This window comes from Muntiacus reevesi, chromosome 11 (genome assembly GCF_963930625.1).
Source record: "Muntiacus reevesi chromosome 11, mMunRee1.1, whole genome shotgun sequence".
Classification (NCBI taxonomy): Eukaryota; Metazoa; Chordata; class Mammalia; order Artiodactyla; family Cervidae; genus Muntiacus; species Muntiacus reevesi.
In genome coordinates this window covers 1,438,623-1,462,267 of record NC_089259.1, presented here as the reverse complement: position 1 = coordinate 1,462,267, position 23,645 = coordinate 1,438,623, and the positions used below count along the sequence as shown (strand labels likewise).

Here is a 23,645-nt window from a genome sequence, read left to right as displayed (position 1 = left end):
AAATAAAACCGCAGTTGAAACCCAGGGACAGTGTGATTAAGGAAAAAACCCAAAACCTTCCCACCAGCTGTACAAGCTGTGCATTAAATCCACACGATTAGCTAGGCAGACTCTTTATCAAAGCTCATTGAGAGCGCCCACAAAAGAAATCACTAGTTCTGATAGCTGTGCATTGCAAGCAAGAACATACAGGAGTAGGACCAGATTAGAATCTGAGCTGCCCCCACAGTAGGTCCAGAGATCAGCAGAGTGTTGGAGGGCATGCTAGGGAGGTGAGGTGGACTGCGACTCCCAGCAAGGGAAAGAACTCTTGAGCAGTGATTCAAGACAAACATTTATTTTTCTTGTGTTTTGACTTGTTTTATAGATTCTTTTGGATTTTTTTTCTCTTTTTTCCCCTTCTTTTTGCCTCTCTGATGCAGTTGTCAATTTTATGGGCACTGTGAAATCTAATTAAGCTTTTGAGCTTTTTTTTCTCAGTCACATTTTTTACTGTTGTGATAAACCTGTGCCTCTTTATTGGACTTTTGCAGTTCTATGGAATTTTCCTTTTTTTTTTTTTCCCTTTTTCTTTCTTTTTCTGTTTTTTTCCTCTTTTTTATAATTTTAATTTTTTTAAACATATTATATTCTTTCTACATTTATTCCTTTGCCTTTCCTACTGTTCTTTTTGCCTTGCAGTTAGTCTTTAATATATGTAAATCTTCGTAATCTACCTTTATTTAACTTTGCATATCTATTCTTTCTTTCTTTTCTTTCTTTCCTTTCCTCTCAACATGTTTGTTAGTTTTGTTTTCATTGCTTTATTTCCCACTTGGTGCCTTGCTTTAGTTTTGTTTTCCAGTTGGTACTTTAGTTAGTTTTGTTCTTACCTGTTAAATATAATTTTTATTTCCTTTGTTCACTAGGTCAATCTATTGTACTTTATTTTTGTTGGACTGTATTGACTTTGCTCATGGGTGTATATGTATATGAGTATATTCCATTTTTTTAATTATTATTTGTCTGATTTTGTAATTGCCATTTGTCAGGGATTCATCTTTAGTTTCTCGTTTTTGTATATTTGTTTTAATCTCACTTAATGCCATAACAAACCACTTGTAGAATCTTCGTTCCTGACCAGAGATCAAGCCTTGAGACTTTGGAGTGGGAGCACTGACTCCAAAACCCTAGACTACCAGAGAACTAACCCTAGGGAGTATCAAACAGTGAGAACTCACACAAAGGAAACCACTTGAATACAAGACCTGGCATCACCCAAACACCAGTAGCACCTGTGCAGGATGCCTCATCTAAACAACAAATAAAACAAAAATACAACCCAGTCATCAGCAGACAGAATTACCACCTCACTCAGCTTTGCCCATCAGAGGAAAAACAAACAAACAAAAAACTCAGCACAAATATCACCCTATAGGAAGCTTTCACAAATCACTGGACCAACCGTAGGAGGGCAGAAACCAAAAGGAAGAAAGAATTCAACCTTGAAGCCTGGGAAAAGGAGACCTCAAACACAATAAGTTAAAAAAATAAAAATAAAAAGGCAGAGAAATACTACACAAATGAAGTAACAAACCAGAAACACAGAAGTCCAAATAAATGAAGAGGAAATAGGCAAACTACCTGAAAAAGAGTTCAGAATAATGATAGGAAAGAAGATCAAAAAACCTTGAAAACAAAATGGAGAAAATGCAAGAATTAATTAACAAAGACCTAGAAGTATTATAGAATTAGCATACAGAGACAAACAACACAATTACTGAAATTAAAAATACTCTAGAAGGAATCAGTACCAGAATATCTGCAGCAGAAGACCAAATCAGTGAGCTGGATGATAAAATGTTGGAAATAACTTCTGAAGAGCAGAATAAAGTAAAAAGAATGAAAAGAACTGAGGATGGTCTAGAGACCTCTGAACCAATATCAAATGCACCAATATTTGAATTACAGGGGTCCCAGAATAAGAAGAGAAAAAGAAAGGGTATGAGAAAATTTTTGAAGAGATTGTAGTTGAAAATTTCCCCAACATGGTAAAGGAGGTAATCAGTTAAGTCCAAGAGGCACAAAGAGTCCAATAGAGGATAAAACCAAGGAGAAACACGCCAAGACACATACGAATCAAACTAGCAAAGATAAACACAAAGAAAGAATATTAAAAGCAACAAGGGAGAAGCAACAAATAACGTACAAGGGAAACCCCTACGCTGATCTCTCAGTAGAAACTCTACAGGCCAGAAGGGAATGGCAGGATATATTTAAAGTACTGAAAGGGAAAAATCTACAACCATGATTACTGTACCCAGAAAGGGTCTCATTCAAAATTAATGGAGCAATAAAAAGCTTTTCAGACAAGCAGAAGTTAAGAGAATTCAGTACCACCAAACCAGCTTTACAACAAATGTTAAACTGACTTATATAGTCAAGAAATACAAGAGAAGTAAAAAGATCTACAAAACCAACCCCAAACAATTGAGGAAATGGCAATAGGAACATATATATCAATAATTACTTTGAATGTAAATGGATTAAATGCGCCAACCAAGAGACTCAGACTGGCTGAACAGATAGAGAAATAAGACCCATATATATGCTGTTTACAAGAAACGCACTTCAGATCTAAAGACACATAAAGACTGAAAGTAAGAGGATTGAAAAATATATTCCATGCAAATGGGAAGCAAAAGAAAGCTGGAGTACCAATCCTCGTATCAGACAAAATAGACCTTAAAATAAAGAATATTACAAGACATAAGGAAGGACACTACATAATGATCAAGGTATCAGTCCAAGAGTAAGACACAACAATCGCAAATATCTATGCACCCATCATAGGAGCACCTCAATACATAAGACAAACACTAACAGACGTAAAAGGAGAAATTGACAGTAACACAATAATAATAGGAGATGTTAACACCCCACTCACACCAATGGACAGATTATCTTAACAAAATAAGGAAACACAAGTCTTAAATGATACATTAGATGAGATGAATCTCATTGATATCTTCGGGACATTCCATTCCAATGCAGAATACATCTTCTTCTCAAGTGCACATGGAACATTCTGCAGGATATACCACTTCTTGGGTCACAAATCAAACCTCAGTAAATTTAAGAAAATTGAATTTGTATCAAGCATCTTTTCTGACCACAACACTATGAGACTAGGTATCAATTACAAGGAAAAAAAACTGTAAGAAACACAAACACATGGAGATTAAACAACACATTTCTAATTAACCAACAGGTTACTGGAGAAGTCAAAAGGGAAATCAAAAAATTTCTAGAAACAAATGACAATGAAAGCATGACAACTCAAACCTATGGGATGCAGCTAAAGCAGTTCTAAGAGGGAAGTTTATAGCAATACAATCCTACCTCAAGAAATAAGAAAGACATCGAATAGACAACCTAAATTTACACCTAAAACAACTGGAAAAAGAAGAACAGCCCTCCCCCCCCCCCCCGAAATTAGTAGAAGGAAAGAAATCATAAAGATCTGAGCAGAAATAAATGAAAAAGAAATGAAAGAAACAGTAGTAAAGATTAATAAAATTAAAAGCTGGTTCTTTGAGAAGATAAACAAAATTGGCAAATCTTTATCCAGACTCATCAAGAAAAAAAAGAGAGAAGAACCAAATCAACAAAATTAGAAATGAAAAAGGAGAGGTTACAACAATCCAGAAATGTTAGACAACGTAGAAATACAAAGGATTATAAGAGACTATTTTGAACAACTATATGGCAATAAAATGGATAATCTGGAAGAAATGGACAGATTCTTAGAAAAGTTCAATCTTCCAAGACTGAACCAAGAAGAAATAAAAATTATGAACAACTCAATTATAAGCACTGAAATTAAAGCTGTGATCAAAAATCTCCCAAGAAGCAAAAGCCCAGGACCACATGGCTTCACAGGACAATTGTGTCAAACATTTCAAAAAGAGCTAATGCCTATCCTTCTAAAACTCTTTCAAAAAATTGCAGAGGAAGGAACATTTCCAAGCTCATTCTACATGGCCACCATCACCCTGATACCAACAAGGACAACATAAAAAAAGAAAACTATAGGCTAATATCACTGATGAACATACATGCAAAATTCCTTGGCAAAATTTTAGCAAACAGAATTCAGCAACACATTAAAAAGCTCATATACCATGATCAAGTTGGATTTATTCCAGGGATGCAAAGATTGTTCAATATATGCAAATCAATCAATGTGATACACCATATTAACAAACTGAAAGATGAAAACCATATGATAATCTCAGTGGATGCAGTAAAAGCCTTTGACAAAATTCAGCACCCATTTATGATTAAAACTCTTCAAAAAATGGGCATAGAAGGAACTTACCTCAACATAGTAAAGGCCATACATGATAAGCCTACAGCTTACATTGTTCTCAATTGTGAAAAACTGAAAGCATTCCCCCTAAGATCAGGAACAAGACAAGGGTGCCCACTTTCCCCACTATTATTCAACATAGTTCTGGAAGTCTTACCTATAGCAGTCAGAGAAGAAAAGGAAATAAAAGGAATCTAGATCGGAAAAGAAGTAAAGCTCTCACTGTTTGCAGATGACATGATACTGTACACAGAAAACCCTAAAGATAGTATCAGAAAATTACTAGGGCTAATCAGTGAATTGAGCAGTGTTGCAGGATACAAAATCAATACACAAAAATCACTTGCATTTCTATATACTGACAATGAAAAATCAGAAAGAGAAGTTAAGGAATCAATCCCATTCACCATTGCAACAAAAGGAATTAAATATCTAGGAATAAACTTACCTAAGGAGACAAAAGAACTGTACACAGAAAACTATAAGACACTGATGAAAGAAATCAAAGACAAACAGATAGAGAGTCCACGTTCCTGGGTAGAAAGAATCATCAGTTCCTGATGAAAGAAATCAAAGACAAATTAAACAGATAGAGATTCCATGTTCCTGGGTAGAAAGAATGACTATACTACCAAACACAATCTACAGATTCAGTGCAATCCCTATCAAATTACCAATGGCATTTTTCGCAGAACTAGAACAAAAAATTTCACAATTCATATGGAAACACAAAAGACCCTGAATTGCCAAAGCAGTCTTGAGAAAGAAGAATGGAGCTGGAGGAATCAACCTTCACGACTTCAGACTATACTACAAAGCTACAGTCATTAAGACAGCATGGTAGTGGCACAAAAACAGAAATATAGACCAATGGAACAAGATAGGAAGCCCAGAAATAAACCCATGCACCTACGGGTACCTTAATTTCAACAAAGGAGGCAAGAATATACAATGGGGCAAAGATAGCCTCTTCAACAAATGGTGCTCTGAAAACTGTACAGCTCCATGTAAAAGAATGAAATTAAAACACTTCCTAACACCATGCACAAAGATAAACTCAAAATGACTTAAAGACCTAAATATAAGACCAGAAACTATAAAACTCTCGGAGGAAAACATAGGCAGAACACTTGATGACATAAATCAAAACAAGATCCTCTATGACCCTCTTCCCTAGAGTAATGGAAGTAAAAACAAAAGTATACAAGTGGGATCTGATTAAACTTAAAAGCTTTTGCACAGCAAAGGAAACTATAAGCCAGGTGAAAAGACAACCCTCAGAATGGGAGAAAATAATAGCAACTGAAACAACTGACAAAGGATTAATTTCAAAGATATACAAGCAGCTCATACAACTCAATACAAGAAAAACAAGCCAATCAAAAAGTGGGGAAAAGACCTAAACAGACATTTTTCCAAGGAAGACATACAGATGGCTAACAAACACATGAAAAGATGCTCAGCACCACTCATTATTAGAGAAATGCAAATCAGACTACCTCTCACCAGCCAGAATCACCATCATCAAAAAGTCTACAAACAATAAATGCTAGAGAGGGTGTGGAGAAAAGGGAGCCCTCTTGCACTGCTGGTGGGACTGTAAATTGATATAGCCACTATGGAAGATGATATGGATATTCCTTAAAAAACTAGGAATAAAACCACCATATGACCCAGCAATCCTACTCCTAGGCATATACCCTGAGGAAACCAAAATTGAAAAGGACAAATGTATCCCATTGTTCATTGCAGCACTATTTACAATAGCTGGAAAATGGAAGCAACCTGGATGTCTATCGACAGATGAATGGATAAAGAAGTTTTGGTACGTATCCACAATGGAATATTACTCAGCCATCAAAAGGAACACATTTGAGTCAGTTCTGATGAGGTGGATGAATCTAGAACCTATAATACAGAGTGAAGTAAGTCAGAAAGAGAAAGATAAATATTGTATTCTAACACATATAAATGGCTTCTAGAAAAATGGTACTGAAGAATTTATTTACAGGGCAGTAATGGAGAAGCAGACAGAGAGACTTGTGAATATGGGGAGAGGCCAGGAGAGAGTCAGCGTTTGGAAAAGCATGAAGTCACTGAGTTCAGAAGGATCGCTGCTTACCTCTTCAAAGGCAATAATCGCTGGAAACAGTGTGGAGCTGTGTGAGAAAGATAGCCTGTACACGGACACAATGCAGTATGCCTCTGAATCTGAAGATACTGAATTGGCTGAAGAGCTCCTACAGTGGGTTTTGCAGGAAGAAAGAAGAGAGTGCTCTGGAGTGTGTCTCTTTGCTGGTTTTGATCTTTTAAGGCCAGATGTTATCCTGGAAATTGCATAGAGGCACAATATTACGGCTTTTGCCATGCTGTATTTCATTCAAGTCATGAAGGAATACTTGACAGAGTTAGATGCTTCAGAATCACTGAGAAAAGGAACAAGCTACAGCAACGCAGCCTATTGTTTATGGTCAGCCCCAGTTGATGCTGACAGCAGGACACAGTGTTGCAATCCCTCCGCAGGCAGCTTTCGCTTATGGTTACTCTGCACCACCCTACGGGCAGCCACAGCCTGGCTTTGGGTACGGCATGTGAGATGGAAAGCTGATCTGTAGTCACCTATTTTCATACCAAAACATCGTCTCTGCCCACTTCTCAGTTTATAATGGGAAAAACAGGCGCATGTTCTCTTAACCTTTATTTCATGAAGGACTACTTTTTGTTTCTAACTATAAACTCAGATCACTTATGTTAAAAGCTTATTTCACATTCTGCATCATTGTAGAATTTATTTTCAACGGGGAATAGTTTCAATGTTTTATTCACTTGGGCTTTTCTTCCTCCTACCTCATTCTTTTTTGAAGAACTGCTTGAAGAACCTGATTTGCAGTCTGTAGTATTTAAAGAAAAAAAAAAAACTCTAATAAATCGAATCTCCTAAATTTAGTGTATGTGAACAGCTTGCAATATGTATTGTTTAAGTGCATTTAAATCTCTTTTATTCAAAGAAAAGCTGAAACCAAAACACTCGTATATGACCATGCAAGATTTTCAGTGTCAACAAAGACAACACTAATGAGCATATCCTACATGGGATCGCAGTGCTGTCCAAATTGTTTGAAAAATGAATTACAGACAACTTGGCTGACTTTTAAGTGAGCATAAAAGGCCCTCTAACCTATGCAGGTTTCCTCAGGACGCATACAGAAAATGCTAGTGTTTTCTGCTCACTTCACATATAACAGGCGCCCTTACCTTGTGCTGTATCCAGTCCTTTTTCTGTGGGACCATTCCATTCAGGAGCAAAGAGCATTGTGATTCCAATCTGTGTGTATTTACTAACCCTTCCTGAGGTTTGTGTATGTTGGATATTGTGGTGTTTTGGATCACTGAGTATACAGAAGAAAGAATTCAAGCAAAATATTGCTGTTCTTCAGTAGTTTTGTTTGTGGAATTAGAAATTATTCAAATTTAAAATAAATTACTGGACTGTGGAAATAAAAAAGATAAAAATAAAATAGGATGGTCAGAAATTGAGAATTCTTTGAAATTCTTATATAGTTTATATTCTAGTAAGGATAATAAATAATAGAAACATAATAAGTAAATTGCAAATTTCAGCCTTAAATAGAGAAATTTGATTAGGCTTCAAGATGGTGAAATTTGTGTCAAGAATCGAAGGTGGTAAGAATTAGTGACATGGTTATCTGAGAAGAGTGTTCCAGGGAGAAGGAAAAGCCGCTGCAAAGGCTCTAAAGCAGGAGTTTATGTTGAAGGAATAGCACTGTGACGAGTAGAAGCAGAGAAGACAGAGGGACAAATTCTAGAATATAAAATCAGGAGTGATAATGGAGTTTAGCTTATGTAGGGCCCTTTAAGCCATCTTAAAGACAGTCAGAAGGAAATGAGGAGTCTTTGGAGGGTTGTCAACACATCAATACATCAGCTGACCTACATTTAGAAAGTCTAATTCTGGCTGTTGTGTTCAGAAAGGGAAGATGGGAATCATACAAGTTAGGGAATTATTGAAATAGTCCAGGGGGAGAAAAAGTTTTGGTAGTGATGGCAGCTGTAATAGGTAGCGTGAACTGTTCAGATTCAGCTATTTTGAAAAATAAAACCATCAGAGTTTCTGAGAGACTAAATACAGAGCTTGTGAAAAGAGGTTTTACAAAAGACTTCAAGGATTTTGCCCTGAAAAATTAGCAGGTTAAAGTTGCTTACTTTGAATTGGAAATGACAGGGTTTGAACACGGTGTTCTGTTTTGAACGTGTTAACACTGAGGTGCCTTTCAGGCATCCACCTGGTAATGTCTAATAGGCAGCGAGACAGTAAGGTAAAGGGTGAGGTTTGAGATGGATGTATGCATTTGAGAGTGAAATGCGTATGAATGATATTTAAAATCATGAGGTCACATGTGATCCTCAAGGGAATGGGAGCTGAAGGGAAGGGAAGAGGATAAGGAATAAACCCTTTAGCATTTTAACCTTACCAGCTGAATGAAAGAAGTTGAACCAGCCAAGGTGTGACCAGTAAGTTAGGAATTAAACAAGAGAATACAGAAATCATATCATGGAGTGTGATGTATTGAATTTATCAAGGGCTGTTAAACATTCTGTAAGATGTGGCTTGAAAATTAATGTAGAGTTAGGGAAGTCGTTCATTCTCTTCACATTCTGTATAGATGGTGGTAAGATAAACTATAGATGTACAGATATCAGTGAGTGGGTTGATGTGGTAAAAATCTATGTAAGTTCTTTAATGGTTATTTTAGTTTTTCCAGTGAGGAAGTAAGCATGGTCATACAGTCACAATGAGGGAGAAGATGTTTGAAGTTTGAGGGGCTAGGAGACATGTGAAATAGTGGTTGGGAAGATTGGGAGGTGAATGGCCTAGGAGAATGTACTACAATTGCTAGACCGCATGAAGGCCCCCTTAGGTTTCATGGTCATGATGGTCTCACAGATGCCTGATTCACATCAGTTACCTCATGGGTAATGTTTATGTTGTGATGTCTTTAGATATTTGTATGTTTAATGAGGAACAACTATTTTACAGCAATGAAAAGCAGTTCTGAAAATGCTATTTATCTTGTTCCTTAATCCATAAAATGGAAAGAAAATAATAAAGAAATGTCTCCAGAAGATGGAACTATTTCACTGGCACCAAAAAAAAAGGCACTTTTGGAGTTACAGAATTTAAATTCTGGAAATATATTTAATTTGGAACAGGTCAGGCTTCAGACTTTTCGGGTAACTCTGTTCTATTATATTAAAACAGCAATGTTGCCATCTTTCTGTTATGAGTGTTTACCATGTGCCAGTTACTGAATTCATTACTTTATGTGATGATGTTATTTAACCCTCCCATTATCCCAATGAGGTAGGTTTTTTTGTTGACAGTGCAGTGTGACATGTGGAATCTTAGTTCCTAACAAGGAATCAGATCTGTACTTTGTGGAGTGGAAGCGTGGAGACTTAACCACTGGACCAGCAGGAAATTCTTATTCCTGTTTTAAGGATGAGAAACCCAGAGCTTATGGAAAGTAGAAGTTAAGTGACTTGCCTGAGGGCTGGAACTAGGAAGTGACTCAGCAGAGATTTAATTAGAGGAAAACAATAGAATGGGAAAGACTAGAGGTCTCTTCAAGAAAATTAGAGATACCAAGGGAACATTTCATTCAAAGATGGGCAGATAAAAGACAGAAATGGTATGGACCTAACAGAAGCAGAAGATATTAAGAAGAAGTGGCAAGAATACAAAGAAGAATACAAAAGAGATCTTCATGACCCAGATAACCATGATGGTGTGATCACTCACCTAGAGCCAGACATCCTGGAATATGAAGTCAAGTGGGCCTTAGGAAGCATCACTATGAACAAGCTAGTGGAGGCGATGGAATTCCATTTGAGCTATTTCAAATCCTAAAAGATGATATTGTGAAAGTGCTGCATTCAGCATGCCAGCAAATTTGGAAAACTCAGCAGTGGCCACAGGACTGGAAAAGGTCAGTTTTCATTCCAATCCCAAAGAAGGGCAGTGCCAAAGAATGTTCAAACTTATGCACAGTTGCACTCATCTCACACGCTAGCAAAGTAATGCTCAAAATTCTCCAAGCCAGGCTTCAACAGTACGTGAACTGTGAACTTCCAGATGTTCAAGATGGATTTTAAAAAGGCAGAGGAACCAGAGATCAAATTACCAACATCCTCTGGATCATAGAAAAAGCAAGACAATTACAGAAAAACATCTACTTCTACTTTTTTGATTACACCAAAGTCTATGACTCTAGATCACAACAAACTGCTGAAAATTCTGAAAGAGATGGAATATCAGACCACCTTCCCTGCCTCTTGAGAAACCTGTATGCAGGTCAAGAAGCAACAGTTAGAACCGGACATGGAACAATGGACTGCTTTCAAATTGGGAAAGGAGTACGTTAAGGCTATATATTGTCACCCTGCTTATTTAACTTATATGCAGAGTACATCAAGCAAAATGCCAGGCTGGATGAAGCACAAGCTGGAATCAAGATTGCTGGGAGAAATATCAATAACTTCAGATATGCAGATGACACCACCCTTATGGCAGAAAGTGAAGAGCAACTGAAGAGCCTCTTAATGAAAGTGAAAGAGGAGAGTGAAAAAGTTGGCTTAAAACTCAATATTCAAAAAACGAAGATCATGGCATCTGGTCCCATCACTTCATGGCAAATGGGTGGGGAAACAGTGAGAGACTTTATTTTGGGGGGCTCCAAAATCACTGCAGATGGTGACTGCAGCCATGAAATTAAAAGATGCTTGCTCCCTGGAAGAAAAGCCATGACCAACCTAGACAGCATGTTAAAAGCAGAGACGTTACTTTGCCGACAAAGGCCCATCTAGTCAGTGCTATGGTTTTTCCATTAGTCATGTATGGATGTGAGAGTTGGACTATAAAGAAAGCTGAGTGCCGAAGAATTGATGCTTTTGAACTGTGGTGTTGGAGAAGACTCTTGAGAGTCCCTTGGACTACAGGGAGGTCCTATTAGTCCATCCTAAAGGAAATCAGTCCTGAATGTTCATTGGAAGGACTGATACTGAAGCTGAAACTCCAATACTTTGGCCACCTGATGCAACGACCTGACTCATTGGAAAAGACCCTGATGCTGGGAAAGATTGAAGGCAGGAGGAGAAGGGGCGACAGAGGATGAGATGGTTGGATGGCATTACCGACTCAATGGACATGAGTTTGAGCAAGCTCTGGGAGTTAATGATGGACATGGAAGCCTGGTGTCCTGCAGTCCGTGGGGTTGCAAAGAGTTAGACACAACTGAGCAACTAAACTGAACTGAAGCCTCTATTCTTACATATACTACATTGTTTCTCAGTCTGATAAAAACTTTGTATCACATTAATATAAACTCATATTTTTCCTTATGATTACATAAATAATGACTATCAAGACATTTCAAATTTTTTTTTTTTGCTGGATTGCAGGTAACAAAATTTGAATGAATCCAATAATGAATCTCTGAAGATGTGGTTTTAATTTTGATTTGAGTTAAATTTAAATATTGTGATGTATCAACTACCTTATAGAGATATTTATCGTGTTGTCCATTGATGATCATATTACATCATTTTTCTGTTTTTCAGGTTCTGTTTCTTTATATTTTCATATGATTCAAATTAATTTCTCAGTCTTATTTAAATGTATATCTGAAATGTTTTCTTATTGTAGTCATTGTAAGACACTTTAAGACTATTACTAGTTACCCTAATAATAATCAAGTGTTGGCTTCTGCTTTTATTAGGCTTTTTAGAAAACTATAAAGGTATTATATAACCAGAAGCATAATTTGATATTGTACAAATAACAACCATGAGGTGCTTTTCAATCATGAATTTATATCTTTCTAAACCAGTGTTCTAATGTTTCCACAGTGGTTTTGATAAAACAGAAATGAGATCAAATTTCATTATACAAAGAAATATTCAAATAAGTCAGACAAAATAAGAACTAGGACTACAAAAGTTTTATACATGGTTGATAAGGTATAGCATGGCGCAGTGTATGCATGCTCAGTCATGTCTGACTCTTTGTAACCCCATGAACTGTAGCCTGCCAGGCTCCCCTATCCATGGGATTTCCCAGGCAAGAAATACTGGAGTGGGTTGCCGTTTCCTCCTCCAGGGGGTCTTCCCGACTCAGGGGTTTTCCCTGCCTCTCCTGTACTGGCAAGCTGATTCTTTACCACTTGTGTCATCTGGGAAGCCCCCAAGATATAGCATATTATGCAATTACTATAGATAATAAATCAGTAATGAGACTTTTAATCCAGTATTAAAATTTGTATTATTTGTTTACATTCTTCAATTATAGAATATAGAATATTATTCCTGTTACTGGATCATGGGTGTAATGTAACTGATTGCTGAATAGGTTTGGTGCCTTGCTAAAGAAAACCTTGACATGTAGCTGGACTTGTAACATGTGTATCATTATATCAGTCAAGTATTTTACTGGAATAATTTTTGACATCTCATCTCCATAATACTTGTATTATTTTCTATATTGCTGTCTACTTGAGTTTATTCTAATGATTTTCCTTGAAGATATAAAAATTATAATCATATAATTTTTTTAATTCCCTCACCTGGACTTGTGGAAAGAGGAGGTTATGACTAGTAGATATTTAGAAAGAATTAGTTAGCATTTCACTTTTTTCCTGTTAAACATAATTAGGAAACTTAAGTACTTCAGTTTTGCTAGATGTTTTTAGTCATAACTTAAACTTTAAACCTTTTTAAAATTCTGTTTGTTTATATTTATTTTGTCTTTTTCTTATCTGAAGACCAAGACATTTGGAGGCGGCGGTGGTGGTGCTAGAAGTAATCTCAACATGAGTGCTGCTGGTAACCGAAATAGGGAAATTTTACAGAAAGAAAAGGCAAACAAATCAGAGGGAAAACATGAAGGTGTCTATAGAGAACTGGTAAGACTGAAGAACCAACCACAAAGTTTGCATCTTTTTTTCTTTAATAGTTTTGTTTTTAAATTCTCAGAACCACCACTAACTTTTTGAGTATATTATAGACAGTGTCACAAGTCTAAGAAGACTTTCATTAAGGATTCCATTTAATTCATGGAAAATTTGGATTATTTGAAAAATAATTTACTTAAGTAAAATTTACTTAACTTTCTAATGTGTGAATGATGTCTTTTGGAATGGACTGATAAAAAGTCTTCAAATTACACAAAAAGCATTCAATGGAAATTATTTTCTAAAAGATGATGCATCAAAAACATAGTTATCTGTCCTTTCCTCTCCTTTCCCACATCTTTTCTCAGATTTTGTCTGAAGTCATTTTGTTTTGTTCTTTGTGGAAAATATTGAAACAGTAGATGTATATTATAGACTCAATTGCAAAATATTACTATATTTTTAAGATAAATGGGAAGTCAGATGTTGCTGGGTATGCCACAGTGTCTTCAGATATAAGCGAACTGACAGGAATTAATTTTCCTCTACCTTTCGAGCTTGAATGACTTTGGGTGATTTTGTCTAAAGAGTTCTAAGATTAGCTTAAATAAGAGAGTTTGTCATCTCATATAACAAGAAATCTGGAGCTGGATGGTTATAAAGATTAGCAAATTAAGCAATATAACAATGTTGGAACTCTGGTAGGCATCGCTCTGGTTTCTTGGCTTTCTTCTCTGGGTAATAGGATTCTCTGTGTGTTAATCTTCATGAAGAAAGTTCAAAGGCAGGAATGAAAAGGGGACATTTCTCTGTGTGTGGTTGTTTTATCAGATAAGAAAATAATTTTGGAAATCTCTGGTAAATTCCATCTATGATTCATTGACTAGAACTAGGTTATGTGTCCATTCCTAAATCAATCACTAGCTAAGGAGAATGGGTTTATAACAGAGGTAGACTATTGCTTCCTTGAATACATGACCATCTCATTGTAAAAAAAGTCAGTTTTCAGGTTCTAGTGGATATAGCAAGTTGAAAAAGACACTGTCTCTTACTCAAGAAGTGCTTTAACTTAAGTGCATTGAGAACTGTTTTCTGGGAATGTCTTGCCATAGAACACTAAAGACCAGCAGTTTGGGATTGTTTTGAGGATTAAAAGCATAAGAAGGGAGTGATATCACAAAGATGACAAAATGGAAAGTTCCAGGAATTGTCTCCTCCACCAAAACAGCTATTCAGCTGACAAACGTCTGAAACAACTATTTTACAACTTTGGAGTCAAGTCAAACTCTTGCAGCATACAGAGTGGTGATGGATGAAGAAAGAGGCTGGTCACTGGCTGATTACGGAGATAATGGAACAAAGACTCCAGTGATCACAGATCACAAAGAATATAATCCTTACCAAAAAGGTTTGGAATAGTTACTAAACAAACTTACAACTGCAGTCTTCATCAAGTCACAACACCAATCTCTGAGGAGGAGGGAGAATTTGATTTCCAAAATTGCCACCAGGACAGTATTCAAAATTTTCAGTTCTCAGCAGAAAATTATAGAGCATACCAAAAAACAGAAAGTATGACCCATTCATACGAAAAAGAAAGAAATTGAAAGAAACTATCCCTGAAGAAACCCAGGCATTGAACTTAATAAGAAAAAAAGACCTTAAATTAACTGTCTTAGAAATACAGGTCTGAAGGCAGAACCATTGGCAAACAGCCAAAAGAAATCAAGAGAACAATATACGGATGATATATGAAGATATATCAATAAAGATAAATTATAAAAAAAGAAAATAGGATTTCTTGAACTAGAAAGTACAGTAGTGGAAATAAAAATTTTTCTTAGGTTCAACATCAGATAAGAGCAAGCAGAAGAAAGAATTACTGAGCTTTAATAGAGGGCATTTGAAATTACCCAGTCTAAGATGAGAAAGAGAGAAGAATGAAGAAAAATAGAGCCTACAGGATCAATGAGGCACCATCAAATATACCAGTATATACATTACAGGAGTCTCAATTGAAAAGAAAAACGGATAGGAAAGATATTTGAAGAACTAATGCCCCCCCCCATTACCAAATTTGATGACATCTACAAATCTGAGAAGCTCAATGGTCTCCTATAGGCTAAATGCAGAGACACACCAAGACACATAATCTAGTTGTTGAAAGGTAGAGACAGGTTGTCTTGAAAGCGATGAGAGAGAAGAAACTCATCAAATAGAAGGGATCCTCAGTAAATGGCCAATTTTTCATTGAAAACTAGGAAGGCAAGGAAGCAGTGGGGTGATACATTGAATGTACTGAAAGGAAAACTCTTCATCTATAATTCTATTCATAAAAACTGTCATTTAAGAATGAAGGAGACTAATCAAAAGGACAGTTTGAAATTCTGATGACCAGGTACCCAGTGCTTTTGCCTGTTGTATGGTTTTCAGTTCTTTATTTTCAGCAATTGAAAAAAAGACTTGATTGGGATGTCAGTGGATAGTTTCTTTAAAATATTTTTGTCAATAAATGATTTTATAGGTTGAATTGTGTCCCATCCATCATCCCAACCCAACCTACCACCTAACAAGATAGATTGAAGTCTTGAGCACCAGTACCTTAAAATGTGACTGCTTTTCTTTGGAAATAGAATCTTTACAGAGATATCAAGTTAAAAAGAGGTCGTTAGGATGGGCCCTAAGCCAAGATGACACTAATTTAACCTGTAAAGAGGGGAGATTTAGACACAGAGAAAAGTTGACATGAAGACACACAGTGAGAAGATGGCTGTGTGACTGGAATGATGCATCTATAAACTAATGAAAGCCAAAGATTGCCAGTAAACAACACAAACTAGAAGAGGCAAGGGAGGTTTTTTTCCTAAAGCTGTCAGAGCATGGACCTGCCAGCACCTTGAATGAGAATTTGGTTAACTGCAATTCAGGTTAACAAGAAAGGTAGAATAAGTTATACCAAGGTTGGATATGAATTGATTCTTAAGAGTGTTTTTTGATTAAATTCTATATAAGAGACAGTATTCTTAATTAGATATTTACTTGTGAAATAATTGGGAGAGGGAAAGCCTTTGGAAGGATTTTTTTTTTTCACATTTATATAAGTTTTGAATAAGAAGGGTGGATTATAGTTTTAATGTCGAGGCCTTTTTACATTTACTTTAGGATATGTACAGCAGGGATGTAAAATTTCTCTTATATGTAACTCTGACCTATTAATAGCTATTACTATGTTTAAAAAGGATTTTGTGTTTTGAATTCACAAAATCAGAGTTTTTAAAGAAGTCAAGAGTTTTAAAAACAGGGTTTTTTTTTTTTTTTTTTTTTTTAAAGTCCTGTGCTTTTATCAATGCCTACGTGGGTATGAGTGTAGATGTCAGCAACATGCATGCTGTCTTAAATACTATCTTAAAGCCTATCCATCTCAACTCATAAAAGTACAAAAGTTAGTTGTGTATTTCTCAGCTGGTTATGGTTTGATAAATGTCTTCATGGGATATGTTTATGTTACTTAAACAGTCCTTTAATTCTACTCAGGTCCAGATTTTTCAAGATATGGATTCTGACACTTGTAAATTTTTTAAATTTGATGTGTAGGCTGTCAAAGCTTCATAGATAGTATTGCTTATAAATATAAAGCAGAATATTGAAACAATAGAGAGTAGGAAAAAAAAACCAAGCTACTGAGATGGTACCATTTTGTTAGCTTCTTTTTATACTTTGTATTTTTTGAGAGGTGCTATATAAATTGTATTTCCTTAGGGCAGAGAAGTATTAACCATGACAATTTTTCATTAGGTAGTTTTTACTGCCTGTTTTTTTTAAAAGCTTTATAGTGACATATCATAAAGTTTCTTTTTTTGTTTGCTTTGCATTTGTAATGGTTCAAAGAAAGTACTCAAGGCATAGCCTTGCATATCACAGATCTTTTCTTGACTATTGGTATGAAAAAACAGCAAGCAGATAATATATTAATATCACATTTTCCCATAAACATCAGATGTAATTTTGGGTTAAAAAACAGTATATATTTAAGAACTTATACTTTGCTTGTTTATTGGCCGTTGGCATAACTTTACTTTGTTGCTTATAGGTTGATGAGAAGGCTCTGAGACATATAACAGAAATGGGCTTTAGTAAAGAAGCATCAAGACAAGCTCTCATGGATAATAGCAACAACTTAGAAGCAGCATTGAATGTACTTCTTAACAGCAATAAACAGAAACCTGTTACGGGTCCACCTTTGAGAGGTATAATTCTTAAATCAGTGTGCCAGACAATATTGTTTGCTTTTCAGAGAAATGTATGTTGTTGACAAAAACTGGGTTTTGTTTCTGTGAAGTCTGTAACTTCATTTAGCTTTATGGTAAGTGGAGGTAGCAACCGTTTTGGAACCAGAGACATATAGGTTATTTTTAGTCTCATAGTCTTCATCTTTATATAAAATAAAGTAGGTCTAATAAAACAGGGTCTTGAGTAATAAAGAAAATATAAAATAACTGGATCTACTTAATCTATTTCTAGAACTAGGCCACTTTTATAACTGACTAAATAGTCTACAAACAATAATTAACAGGAACATGACTTTTATTTAGTGTTATTTTTAAATTGCTGTATGGTCAAGCATATTATGTGATTTTTCAAGTCCTAGCCATATATTCTTTTAAAAAAATAAGTATTTGCTGTATAGCAGAGATTACCACAACATTGTAAAGCAACTGTATTTCAATTAAAAAGTGGTTAAAGAAAAATCTTATTAAAATGATTTATTTCCTTCAAACACAATTTACATGAACAAATTTCCAGATAGGCCATTTAGAAGATTAAAGGTGCTAGTTAGTATAGTCATTTAAAAACATTTTTGCTGGAAAAGGATATAGGTCATACAGAAAAATATGAAAAGAAATACGTGTATGAGGTTTTACTTAAGATGTCTGCTGATCATATTTCAGTGTATATTCCCCTTTTGTTTTGCATGTATGCTGTATGTGTCTTACTTCACGTCTTCAGGTAAAGGGAAAGGCCGGGGCCGAATACGACCTGAAGATGAAGAAGAGCTAGGAAATGCAAGGCCATCAGCGCCAAGCACGTTATTCGACTTCTTGGAGTCTAAAATGGGGACTTTGAGTGTGGAAGGTAGGCTAAACTTAAAGTAAATTTCTGTTTAAAGCACCAAACTTTGGAATTATATAAAAAAAGTATAATATACTGACAATATAAACATATATTCTGAGTTTTGTAAATTTATTTAATCACAAACTTCCTGTTTGACAAAAGCACAGAATAAAATTTTAATTGTTGCATTCTGAAATCATTGAAGCTTATTTTGCCCTTTATCTGTATGATGGACAATATCATCAAATTCTTTATCCCAGTTTACTAACTGACAAGATTAGCTATGAAAACAGATTGTTATTTTGGATAAATTATTAATATCATTATTATGTAATTTCATATGACTTTTTTGATTCTAAAATTAGTCTCTTTTTTCTCTACATATTAACACACTGTATGAAAATGTGTGATTGGGGTTAGGATTAAATGAGCCCAGTGAGTGAGTATGCTCTCACATTGTGGTATATTTCTTAGTATGATGTATTTTAGTGATTAACATAATACTGGAAGAGATATAATTATGTTAAATGTTTATTTTCAAGCATGGAATATGATAAAGATTTACTAGAATTAAAAGATTTTAATATATGATCCCAAAGATTTAGGGAAATTATTCTTAGGGTTAATTTTCTCTTTCAGATATATTTTGAATTAAATTTAAACTCAAAGATAAAATGCTTTTATAATAAATTTTGAGTGTACAAATTTCATGAAAATGGAATTTCTCCCAAAGATAATGCATTGTCTGAAAAACAAATGTTGGATGTAGAATGTAGATGATTTGTAACTAGACACATGTAAGATCAGTATTTCCTTTTTTCTTTTTGCTTCCTTTTTAAAGCATGATGAATTCATTTTCTAATGCTATTTCACAAAATACCAAAAGTTTAATAGCTTAAAACATTGCAAATATATTACCTCATAGTTTCTATGGTTCAGGAGTCTAAGTGTAGCTTAGTTGAAATCTCTGATCAAGTCTCACATACTGAAATCAAGATTTTAGCTGAGCCTGTGATCTTCTCTGAGGTTTGCGGTCCTCTTACAGGCTCATGGTAGTTAGCAACATTCACTTACTTGTGGATATAGGATCGACATATATTGCTTTCTCATTTAGTACTGCTTTCTCATTTAGTAGTTCCTGGATAGTGCTTTCAGCTCCTAGAGATCCTCAGGTCCTTGCCACTTGACCCCATCTCTAGCAGTTCACATGTTTGTGTCTACAAGGTTAGCAGGAGAGCCTCTGTTGCTTCTTAAAATCTCTCTGACTTACAGATATTTTTGTCCCAACTTCCCTTTATACTATCCCAATCAGAGCTTCGTTGATTTCCTTTTATCCTTCTGTTTCCCTACATTTTGGGCTTTCCTTGTAGCTCAGTCAGTAAATAATCTGCCTGCAGTGCAGGAGATCCAGGTTTGATCCCTGGGTTGGGAAGATCCCCTGGAGAAGGAAATGGCAATCCACTGCAGTATCCTTGCCTGGAAAATCTCATGGACAGAGGAGCCTGGTGGGCTGAAGTCCATGGGGTTGCAGAGTCGGGGACGACTGAGTGACTAATACTTCCCTACATTTATTTGCTTCTGACTCCTAGAGTCTCTTCTAACTCATAATGAAGTTGAGAATGAGAATAGTAATTCAACTGTGATCTGTGTGTCTGTTATCCTTCAGTTCTCACAGAATACATCCTACCAACAAAATTTAGTAATATAAGCATTCCACTTGGAAAAAGGTATTAAAGTTAATTAAGATACATGACATGAATAATACACTCAAAACCGAGCATCAGTGTTAGACTTATTTCTGAGGGGACAGATATTTATGAACACATGTTAATATTGGATATTGTTATAGTGGACTGTTTTGTATTTGCTTTGTTGTTATTAACATGTTACAGAGGAATGTGGAATGTGAGAAAGAAATGGACATTATAATGGTATTTCATACCCTTGATTTTCACAATGAGTATAACCTGTAACCTTCATAAATCCCCAAATTTAAAAATTAGATATTTCCAATATTTGTACAGACTCTTAAATTTTATCAAAATTCACACTTTCTGTTGATCATCCTAATGCTGGAAATTACCCCCTCCAACTTACATTAGAGTTGTCTTTCCTACTTGATAACCACTATTCTCAGCGAAGCAAATTTTTATTCTTTCCTAGAACATTGTGTGGAGAGGCCAGCAAACCAAGATGAGAGATGGGCAGAGGCTTCCTAGAGTAGGTGGCATATAGACAGGTTAAAGAGGGAATATTGAGGGAAGGATATCCTAAATGTAGAGAACTCTGAATGTTCAGGCTTGGTGGCATCAAGAACGTTGGTTCCTATGATTCGGAGGTTATGGGAGAGGTGGAAACAGAAGGCTACAGATAAAAGTGGTAGGCTGCAGACAGACCAGGAGGGCTTTGTCCTAAAAGATTTTTGTTTGTTTGTTTTTTAAGTTTATTTATTTTTAATTGGAGGATAATTGCTTTACAATATTCTGTTGGTTTCCACCATATCAAATCCCTTACAATTATACAGTGGAAGTGACAAGTAGATTCAAAGTATTAGATCTGGTAGAGTGCCTGAAGAACTATGGATGGAGGTTCATGACATTGTACAGGAGGCAGTGATCAGGAACATCCCCAAGAAAAAGAAATGCAAAAGGCAAAATGATTGTCTGAGGAGGCCTTAAAAATAGCTGAGAAAAGAAGAGAAGCTAAAGGCAAAGGAGAAAAGGAAAGATATACCCATTTGAATATAGAATTCCAAAGAATAGCAAGGAGAGATAAGAAAACATTCCTCAGTGATCAGTGCAAAAAAATAGAGGAAAGCAATAGACTGGGAAAGACTAGAGATCTCTTCAAAAAAAATTAGAGATACCAAAGGAACATTTCATGCAAAGATGGGCACAATAAAGGACAGAAATGGTATGGACCTAACAGAAGCCGAAGATATTAAGAAGAGGTGGCAAGATTATAGAAGAACTATACAAAAAAGATTTCATGACCCAGATAATCACAATGGTGTGATCACTCATCTAGAGCCAGACATTATGGAATGTGAAGTCAAGTGGGCCTTAGGAAGCATCACTGTGAACAAAGCTAGTGGAGGTGATGGAATTCCAGTTGAGCTATTTCAAATCCTAAAAGATAATGCTGTGAAAGGGCTGCACACAATATGCCAGCAAATTTGGAAAACTCGGCAGTGGCCACAGGACTGGAAAAGGTCAGTTTTCATTCTAACTGCAAAGAAAGGCAATGTCAAAAGAATGTTCAAACTGCTGCACAATTGTACTCATCTCACATGCTAGTAAAGTAGTGCTCAAAATTCTCCAAGCCAGGCTTCAACAGTATGTGAACTGTGAACTTCCAGATGTTCAAGCTGGATATGGAAAAGGCAGAGGAACCAGAGATCAAATTGCCAATATCCGCTGGATCATCGAAAAGCAACAGAATTCCAGAAAAACATCTATTTCTGCTTTATTGACTATGCCAAAGCCTTTGACTGTGTGGATCACAATAAACTGTGGAAAATTCTGAAAGAGATGGGAATACCAGACCACCTGGCCTGCCTCCTGAGAAATCTGTATGCAGGTCAGATATTGAACAACAGTTAGAACTGGACATGGAACAACAGACTGGTTCCAAATTGAGAGAGGAGTAGGTCAAGGCTGTATATTGTCACCCTGCTTATTTAGCTTATATGCAGAGTACATCATGAGAAACACTGTACTGGATGAAGCACAAACTGACATCAAGATTGCCAGGAGAAATATCAATAAACTCAGATATGCAGATGATACCACACTTATGGCAGAAAGCGAAGAAGAACTGAAGAGTCTCTTGATGAAAGTGAAAGAGGAGAGTGAAAAAGTTGGCTTAAAGCTCAACATTCAGAAAACTAAGATCACGGCATCCAGTCCTATCACTTAATGGCACATAGATGGGGAACAATGGAAACAGTGACTGACTTTATTTTCTTGGGCTACAAAATCACTGTAGATGGTGATTGCAGACACGAAATTGAAAGACACTTCTTCCTCAGAAGAAAAGCTATGACCAACCTAGAGAGTATATTAAAAGCAGAGACATTACTTTGTCAACAAAGGTCCCTCTACTCAAGGCTATGATTTTTCCAGTAGTCGTGGATGGATGTGAGAGTTGGACTATGAAGAAAGCTGAGCACTGAAGAATTGATGCTTTTGAACTGTGGTATTGGAGAAGACTCTTGAGAACCCCTTGAACTTCAAGGAGATCAAACCAGTCAATCTCAAAGGATATCAGTCCTGAATATTCATGGAAGGACTGATGCTGAAGCTGAAGCTCCAATACTTGGCCACCTCATGTGAACAGCTGACTCACTGGAAAAGACCCTGATGCTGGGAAAGATTGAAGGCGGGAGGAGAAGGGGACGTCAGAGAATGAGATGGTTGGATGGCATCACCGACTTGATGAACATGAGTTTGAGTAAGCTCCGTGAGTTGGGGATGGACAGGGAGACCTGACATGCTGTAGTCCATGGGGTTGCAAAGAGCCAGATATGACTGAGTGATTGAACTGAACTTCCACCTTATATCAACATGAATCAGCCATAGGTAGACATATGTCCCCTTCCTCTTGAACCTCCCTTGTTTCCCTCCCCATGTTTCTAGGTTGTCACAGAGCACTGGGTTCAAGCTTCCTGCATCATACAGCAAATTCCCACTGGCTATCTATTTTACATATGATAATGTATGTGTTTCTATGCTACTGTCTTAGTTCATCCCAAGCCCACCTTCCTCACTGTGTCCATCAGTCTTTCTCTATATCTTTGTCTCCATTGGTGCCCTGCAAATAGGTTCATTGGTACTATCTTTCTAGTTTTCATGTATATGCATTAATATACAATATTTGTTTTTCTCTTTATGACTTTGGTACTGATGCTGTAAAGAACAGTATTGCACAGGAACCTGAAATGTTAGGTACATGAATTAAGGTAAATTGGAAGTGGTCACATAGGAGATGGCAAGAGTGAACGTTGACATTTTAGGCATCAGCGAACTAAAATGGACTGGAATGGGTGAATTTAACTCAGATGACCGTTATATCCACTACTGTGGGCAAGAATCCCTTAAAAGAAATGGAGTAGCCTTCATAGTCAACACAAGAGGCCAAAATGCAGTACTTGGGTGCAATCTCAAAAACAACAGAATGATATGAATTTTTTTTGGATGCAAACCTTTCAGTATCAC

General features: G+C 36.1%; 1 protein-coding gene across 3 annotated transcripts in view; it reads left to right on the top strand.

The window, feature by feature from the left end:
• Nucleotides 1–23,645, top strand: part of TDRD3 (tudor domain containing 3) — a 215,591-nt gene that overhangs the window by 119,177 nt on the left and 72,769 nt on the right. For all 3 annotated transcript variants that reach the window (XM_065901983.1, XM_065901982.1, XM_065901984.1), the window contains 3 exons: nt 13,189–13,329; nt 17,408–17,564; nt 18,325–18,450. In XM_065901983.1, coding sequence (XP_065758055.1) covers nt 13,189–13,329; nt 17,408–17,564; nt 18,325–18,450 — 424 coding nt within the window. The remainder of the gene's footprint in view (nt 1–13,188; nt 13,330–17,407; nt 17,565–18,324; nt 18,451–23,645) is intronic.